The sequence below is a fragment of the Styela clava genome, chromosome 3, assembly GCF_964204865.1.
Source record: "Styela clava chromosome 3, kaStyClav1.hap1.2, whole genome shotgun sequence".
In the NCBI taxonomy this organism is placed as follows: Eukaryota; Metazoa; Chordata; class Ascidiacea; order Stolidobranchia; family Styelidae; genus Styela; species Styela clava.
In genome coordinates this window covers 4,217,671-4,225,773 of record NC_135252.1, presented here as the reverse complement: position 1 = coordinate 4,225,773, position 8,103 = coordinate 4,217,671, and the positions used below count along the sequence as shown (strand labels likewise).

At 42.1% G+C, this 8,103-nt stretch overlaps 3 protein-coding genes across 4 annotated transcripts; all 3 read right to left on the bottom strand.

Moving 5' to 3' along the window:
- Window positions 1–4,050: 4,050 nt before the first annotated feature.
- LOC144420823 (uncharacterized) lies at window positions 4,051–4,674 on the bottom strand. The gene has a single exon (XM_078110485.1). The coding sequence runs from the start codon at window positions 4,672–4,674 to the stop codon at window positions 4,051–4,053; it is 624 nt and encodes a 207-aa protein (XP_077966611.1).
- A 114-nt stretch (window positions 4,675–4,788) lies between these two features.
- On the bottom strand, window positions 4,789–6,432 carry LOC144420822 (uncharacterized). The gene has a single exon (XM_078110484.1). The coding sequence runs from the start codon at window positions 6,430–6,432 to the stop codon at window positions 4,789–4,791; it is 1,644 nt and encodes a 547-aa protein (XP_077966610.1).
- LOC144421027 (uncharacterized) lies at window positions 4,797–8,103 on the bottom strand. Of its 2 annotated transcripts, none has more exons than XM_078111089.1 (2): window positions 7,575–8,103; window positions 4,797–7,500 (listed from the first exon to the last, which is right to left on the bottom strand). In XM_078111089.1, the coding sequence occupies exon 2, from the start codon at window positions 7,396–7,398 to the stop codon at window positions 6,979–6,981; it is 420 nt and encodes a 139-aa protein (XP_077967215.1). In that variant the 5' UTR covers window positions 7,399–7,500; window positions 7,575–8,103; the 3' UTR covers window positions 4,797–6,978. Both variants share the same exon structure in this region, with proteins under 2 accessions (XP_077967215.1, XP_077967216.1).

Here is an 8,103-nt window from a genome sequence, read left to right as displayed (position 1 = left end):
TCGTAAGCGAAGTGGATAACTTTGGTAAATCTAGAGCTAATTCATGCATTGAGTTGGAGTTTGACTGGGGCGGTACATCTGTCAAGGTGTAACGAAGGTTTCCTAAAGTGACCTCAACAAGGATGGTATCCTTGAAAGACGGGCGAGAGAGTGCCGCGTCGCGACAGAAGCGGCGCCTCGCTGTCGAGAGCGGCAGAGCCAAAAAAAATGTTAAAGTACAAAGGTGATGCTAATGAGCGAGCCGTTGTCTCGACTAATATGTAGGAAGCGCTCAATCGAGCGTCTGGCTTCAGCACATTTGGGGCTAGCAGAACGGTCGCATTGTTATGTATACATGCAATAAGTTTGAGTTTGACTGGGGCGGCACCTATGCTCCTTGTCCTGCGAGTAGTGATATGCTTGTCTCAAAGATAAGCCACATTCGAAAACGAATGCGACGAGCACGCGCCGGGCGGCCCGAGGGGGCCGAGCGCAGCTGCCGCAGCTATCTGGTTGGTCCTGCCAGTAGTGATATGCTTGTCTCAAAGATAAAGCCATGCAATTGCAATTACGAGTACTCGTAAAGCGAAACTGCAAATGGCTCATTAATTCAGCCTTGGTTTATTAAGTCTCGTAAGCGAAGTGGATAACTGTGGTAAATCTAGAGCTAATACATGCATTAATTTTGAGTTTGACTGGGGTGGTACACCTGTCAAGGTGTAACGCAGGTGTCCTAAGATGAGCTCGGCGAGGATAGAAACCTCGGGTAGAGCAAAGGGGCGCGCCAGGTTGCCTGAGGGTGGCCGAGCACAGCTGTCGCAGCTATCTGGTTGGTCCTGCCTGTCACTTTTGGGACCCGGAAATGATAAGTCGATTTGCCAGACTCGTTTTTTTGAAAGTATTCAAAACGGTTGACTAAAATACAAACGAAATAATTAGCACCAAATAAATCAAAGACAAATGATACAGAATATAAAACTAATACTTACACAAAACAACTCCATATAACAGCATAGTCCCAAAACGACAGATATACAATCAAGGTAAAACAGTAACTATAAATGCAATACAATACGAGCTGTAGACATGCAAATATCATAATGTTATATCGAACGATTCGAAATACAGTATAAAAGGAGACTACTGAATGAATTCAAACTTCAACGTTATAAAGGCGATGTAATCTTAAACTGCCATAACAAGAAATGAAATCCTAAACTGCTACTACCAGAAATGCAATCTTAAACATCTTGCTGAGCTTAGGGGACGATAATAAAATAAATACGTAACACGATAACACGTGAAAGAGAAAAATGCGACACGTCGAATACGAGAAAACAACACAGTAATGATGACGACGACGAGATAGCGATAATCATCACGATGACGATGTACAACTGAAGGAATCCTAACTAAACTAAACTTTAGGACCACACGTACTGCCGACAAAGCCACCCCATGACTATCCGCAGGAAGTCATTCTTCTAGGAGGCAGATTTTCGATGCGGGTCGAATATGTATGCCATTTATAGTTTTAACCGCGACAGTTCGGACTCGTCCGTCAGAACCAGGGTAAATTTGAAAACACGACCAAGTTGCCAACGTCCTCTCGGTGCAACGGGGTCAGAAACGAGCACCAGATTTCCTTCTTGTAAGTTTCGTTGTTCCTTCCGCCACTTACATCGTGTAATCAAATTCGGTAGGTAATCTTTTCGCCATCTTCTCCAAAACTGATTACAAATAGCTTCGGTTTGCCTCCATCGTTTTCTGTAGCATAATTTCATCACGTCTGAATCCAGTGGAAACACTTCGGCCGAATGCCCTTTCAACAAACAATTTGGTGTAATGGCACTAAAGTCGGTTGGTTCGTCGCTCACTGTTGTAATGGGTCTACTATTCATGATGTCGGTAACCCTCGCAAACGCGGTCTTCAAGACTTCGTCGGTTACACGCACATTCCCCAGAACTGCTTTCAAAGCACGCTTTGCGGACTTTACTAATCTTTCCCAAACGCCCCCAAAATGGGGAGCGTAATGTGGAGTGAAATGCCATTCAATATTGTGTTTTAAGCACAGTTCTGCCACGCGAGATTCATCTATCGAGTTAAGGACGGTTTTCAGCTCTCGGGAACCACCAACTATATTTGATCCGTTGTCCGACCATATTTGGGATACAGGTCCTCGTATCGCAATGAAAGACAAAAGTACACATATGAAGGAATCAGTATCCATAGTCCATGCCATCTCAATGTGTACAGCTCTCATTGAAAGACAACAAAACAAACACCGCCATCGTTTCTCTAAAACCCTGCCTCTCTTTGTTTGGATCGGGCCGAAGAAACCCAGCCCGACATTTTCGAACGGTCTTGCTTCAGTAACACGAACTTTGGGCAGATTCGACATCAGTGGGGTTCTGCAACTTGCTCGACGTCTTTTACATTCCCAACAATTATCAATTATTCGTTTGGCAAGTTTTCTCCCTTTTATATGCCAGTAGCGCTGTCTTAATGCGCTAAGCGTGGCCCCTGGACCGGCATGTGCGAGTCGAATATGAACAGCTTTCATTATCAACCATGAAATTCGACATGGGCAGTTCGAATCACATTTCAAACTTGAATACGGCAGTACAATAGGATGTTTCGAACGCAGTGGAATATCGGCATTTTCAAGACGGCCCCCGACGCGGATCAATCACTTGTCCATCGAAAAATGGCGTCAGATTAAGTAACGTTGATTTTGATGATAAATCTTCTCCGTTAGTTATGCATTTGCGCTCCACGCGGAAATGCTTGTTTTGAGCAGAAACTATCCAATACCGGTCCGCGAGTTCCAACTGTTTAGGAGTCACAAGTTGAGCTGGCAGCGGGCTATACGTCGGACATTTCACAGAAAGATTCTTAAAATACCGAGCTGCCAACAAAACCACGGCAGTTCGTTTGCATAAGGAAAACCACGAATCAAAACGTTCGACATCGACGACCTTTTCGATTTCCGAATCAAGTACTCCATCGCTGTTATCCGTAGTTATAAAACAATCTGCTAGTATGCATGTTTGATATTTAATCTCTTGGTCGTGGTCGTCAACTGCACGTAACGCTATCTGGCTTGGCCAATCACTTTCGGGCATGAGCAAAAACTCTGGTCCATGTAGCCATCGATCAGAATTTTCTAGAAATTTGGAAACCGTCATTCCCCTAGTGCAGTAATCAGCGGGATTCTGTGCGGAGTCGACGTACTTCCATTGGTGTGGCCGAGTGTGATCGAGTATTTCGCGAGCGCGATTGGCTACAAATGTTTTAAATCTTCGAGTTTTATTTTTTAAATATCTCAATACACAAGTCGAGTCGGACCACATATGTACGTCGCCTAGTGGAAGGGATAGTTCTTTTCGGAGAAAATTTAACAATCGCACGACCAAGAGAGCACCTTGCAATTCTAAGCGAGGCACGGTCATACCTTTCATAGGTGCGACTCTTGCTTTAGCCGCGATAAGACTACACTGAAAATTCTCCCGGGAATGCTTCGATATTATGTATGCTACCGCGCCATATGCCACTTCTGATGCATCACAGAATATATGAATTTCATACGAGGAACTTTCACATTTAACACCTTTAAATTGACGTGGAATCGAAAAACTCTTTAAACATTTCAGCGAATTTATCCAATTTTCTCAACACTTCAATCTCTTATTATCAAATACTTCGTCCCAAGCTAAGTTGTCACGCCAACATTCCCGCAGTAATAATTTGGCATACAAAATGATTGGTGCTACAAATCCTAATGGATCGAATATTGAACTGGTTACACTAAGGGCCTTTCTTTTCGTGGTAAATTCAGTAAATTTCTGGTGGTCGGATATAAAGCAATCCTTCTCGATGTCCCAATGCAAGCCCAGAGCTTTTCTAACAGGTAATCTGTCCAGATCTAAGTCAACATTAGTGACGACACGTCCACTGGATATTTCACGTAAAACCGATTTAGAATTCGAAACCCACTTGGTCAAGTTGAATCCTTTATCGTGTAACATCTTAATCATATCTTTAGCTGTCGATACCGCGGAATCAACATTTCATTTCGAAGTAAGTAAATCATCGACATAAAAGTCTCTATCGGTAGTTAATATTACGTCTCTAGGAAACTTGTTTCTACTATCGTACGCAGCTCTCTTCAAACAAAAGTTTGCGACATAAGGTGAATCCACAGCTCCAAAAATACGAACTAAGAATTTATACACATCTGGCCGTTTGGTTGAAAAAAGGTCTTCCGACCAGAGAAAACGTGCAGAATCCGTATCATCTTCCGGCAATCGAATCATATGAAACATGGCTTCTATATCGGCGCTTATAGCGATTGGTCTTTCCCGAAAACGTAAAAGCACCCCGACTAGATTATTGATCAAATCGCGGCCGGACATCAATCGACTGTTCAGACTGACGCCGCAGCAAGTAGATGCCGCGTCAAAAACAATTCTTAGTTTATTTGGCTTGTTGGGATTTTCAAAGCCATGATGAGGCAGAAACCAAGTTCGAGGACCGCGAAACGCCTTTTCATCTGAAGTTAGCTTACGCACCCAACCCCTTTCAATATTCTTTGCCATTTCTTTACAATATAAGTTTCGCAAACGTTCGTTTCCTTGGAGTCGTTTTCTAAGATTTTCGAACCTGTTAAGCGCTACGTGTTCGTTTTGCGGCATTTCGCAATTTTCATTTCTCCACATAAACCCAACCTCGTAATGACCGTCGATAAATCTAATTTTTCTTCCCATCAAATTATCAGTTTGTCTATCTTCAATCGACTCGCTACGGGTCTAATTGTACACCGTGCCTACAGCTTCAGTGGACCAAAATCGCTCGACTTGTTCTTGCAGCATGTTATACTGGTCACGCAAATCACAACACAGCATATTTGAAACAGTTTCATCTTCATTAGTCGCGCCTGAAGACCCGATCAAAGTCCAACCGAGAGGAGTTTTAATACCCACTGGTTCATGTTGCTGGCCGACTCTACGTTCAAGCTGGAAATGCGCTAAGGGATTATCGGCTCCGATTAAAATCATGGCTTTGTTCGCTTCAATGTCGGTTAATGGAATATCCTGCAGGTGAGTCATATTGTGATCGTTCTTAAGGATTCTAGCTGGATGTGATATGCGTGACTCGACCACAAACACGTTGCTTAACATCAGAATTTGACCACTCTCGTCGTGAGCAGATCGCACCGACAATTTCACCACCTCCGTATTTTGCGAAACGCCCTTATTGCATAAGGTGTTAATGGTTAGACACCTAGGACTTCCTTTTAAACCAAGTTTTTGTTTTAATTTGGGATGTATTATTGAGATTTGACTGGCAGAGTCTAGAACAGCGATAGCATATTCAGAGGATCCCAATGGGCCTTTTACTACGACTGGCAAAAGCTGAAACTGGACACCATTAACGCCTGAAACATGAGAATTGGCAACGCCGCTCATATGAGGATGGAGATCAGGCTGATTGTTATCACTCAATCTATTAGGAACGACTCTCAAACCATGGATGGCTGAATGATGCTTACCGGGACAAACACGACACATATTGCGAAACCGGCACGAAATAGCTAAATGTCCAGGTTCGAGACAGTTGAAGCACAGGCGTGAATCTAGTAGAAATCTTCTTTTCGTGTCATTGGCACTAAACCTGAAGCTATCGCAGTTACTTGAAGAATGAAAACCATTGCAATAGAAACATTGCATTCGCGGTTGTTCGAGCGGCTGATTTGAATGACCCGATAAAGGGTATACCACATTCTTCTTAGGAAATGCCTGTCTGCGATCGTCACGATCTATTTTAGTACTGAAAAGATTTGGTGAAAAAGGATTTCCTAATTCCTCGCATCGTTCCCACAACCACTGCTCGAAGTCCAGTAAACTCGGCATTTCGTCGGCACGAATCATATCAGTCACAAACTTATTCCAACTCGAGGTCAGTTCTGCCGGAATTCGCATTGCTGTCTTTCTAACATTTTCAATACTATACAAATCTGCAAGCAATCGCATTTTCTTCAAATTTATCACAATGTCGCGAACTTCAGAATGAAAATCGGATATTTTTCGGATACTGAATTCTGTTACTCGTCCACCATCTACAACCTTCTCGATAAAGGCCCGAGCAATCGTCACCCGTTGGCCGTATATATGTTTCAATTCACTCAACGCGACAATATAATTACTTCCCACCGTGCCGAAGCCATCGACATGTCGTTTAGCCACCCTCGTCAAAGACGCGACTAAGCGAACCATACGCGAACAGTCGTCGTCAAGAGAACTGTGTACATTATCAAAAAATAACTCAATAAAGTTTGGCCATTCTAGGGGCGTTCCGCTAAAACTAGGAATCGTAATCGGTGATAAATGGTGCTGGGACAATATTCTAGAATTCAACTGTAATGATAACATAGTTTGTTCCTCTACTGACATATTAAAAGAATTAACAGAAAATTTACCAGACTGGTTAGGTTCCAAGTGGTCAATCCACGCGTCGACTGCTTTTTGTGGTATAAGCATTCAGTTTGCAGGAGACGGGCGTTTGTAAGTTCGTGCTGTCGGGAAGTGCAATTCTTTGGTCTTTTCTGAATTTGTTGTCACTTGACTCTTCGTCGGAACAAAAAAGTTCGCTGCACTTCGTCTGCGTGTTGACTCTAACGGATATTCAATATTGACGCCACGGAAGTTATCTTTAGGCATCTTTTTGGTAGCCAATTCAGTCTTTTCTTGTTCAATTTCACGCATAAGTTCGTCAGCTTGGCGACGTGTTAGATCTGCCATTCGTTCTTTTTCGTTTATGTCTCGACGTTTGGTATCAAGGCGACGCTCTAGTGCTGATATTTTATTGCGAATGGTATCTTCTTCTGTGAGAAAGTCTCGTTTAGCCATACGTACAAGAGAATCGGCTCTTTCTACCTCTCGTTCTTGCTCAAGTTGCAATCGCTTCAGTGATTCAACACTGCATTTGCTTGTATTGGATTAGACAGACCCGTGATCAGAAACGATCTCCTCGTCAAGGTAAGAATTAATTCTGCTTTCAATTTGATCGATTTTCGATAACATCATTTGCCTTCCAGTTTCATATTTCTTCAAAACATTTGGATTACGGGTAGTCGGAATGAGTTTATCCATCACTTGGTCATAAGCAATTCGTTTAACATGAAGTTTAATTTTAAGATCAGTAACGATAGAATTTTGAGCATTTTCAGTAATCGATTTTGAAATTCTGTCGCACAAACCATTTAGTTCATTTTGTAGTCGGACTCTTTCGTGGCATAATACATTGCGTCCAATAGTTTCAGAGTTACCGTCGTCTGTTTTCGCAAGAGGAACTGCAGGCGAAGAAGAAGCTTCTCGTCTATTCAAATCTTGTGTAATTGATTCATCTGCTTCGTTCATCGTCGTCGCAAGGAGATTTGTTCAACTTTGTCACTTTTGGGACCCGGAAATGATAAGTCGATTTGCCAGACTCGTTTTATTGAAAGTATTCAAAACGGTTGACTAAAATACAAACGAAATAATTAGCACCAAATAAATCAAAGACAAATGAAACAGAATATAAAACTAATACTTACACAAAACAACTCCATATAACAGCATAGTCCCAAAACGACAGATATACAACCAAGGTAAAACAGTAACTATAAATGCAATACAATACGAGCTGTAGACATGCAAATATCATAATGTTATATTGAACGATTCGAAATACAGTATAAAAGGAGGCTACTGAATGAATTCAAACTTCAACTTATAAAAGCGATGTAATCTTAAACTGCCATAACAAGAAATGAAATCCTAAACTGCTACCACCAGAAATGCAATCTTAAACGTCTTGCTGAGCTTAGGGGACAATAATAAAATAAATACGTAACACGATAACACGTGAAAGAGAAAAATGCGACACGTCGAATACGAGAAAACAACACAGTAATGATGACGACGACGAGATAGCGATAATCATCACGATGACGATGTACAACTGAAGGAATCTTAACTAAACTAAACTTTAGGACCACACGGACTGCCGACACTGCCCATAGTGATATGCTTGTCTCAAAGATAAAGCCATGCAATTGCAAGTACGAGTACTCGTAAAGCGAA

Coding starts and splice junctions, on each gene's coding strand:
- LOC144420823 (XM_078110485.1), bottom strand. CDS start 4,674: ATGCCGCAAAACGAACACGTAGCGCTTAACAGGTTCGAAAATCTTAGA.
- LOC144420822 (XM_078110484.1), bottom strand. CDS start 6,432: ATGTCAGTAGAGGAACAAACTATGTTATCATTACAGTTGAATTCTAGA.
- LOC144421027 (XM_078111089.1), bottom strand. CDS start 7,398: ATGAACGAAGCAGATGAATCAATTACACAAGATTTGAATAGACGAGAA.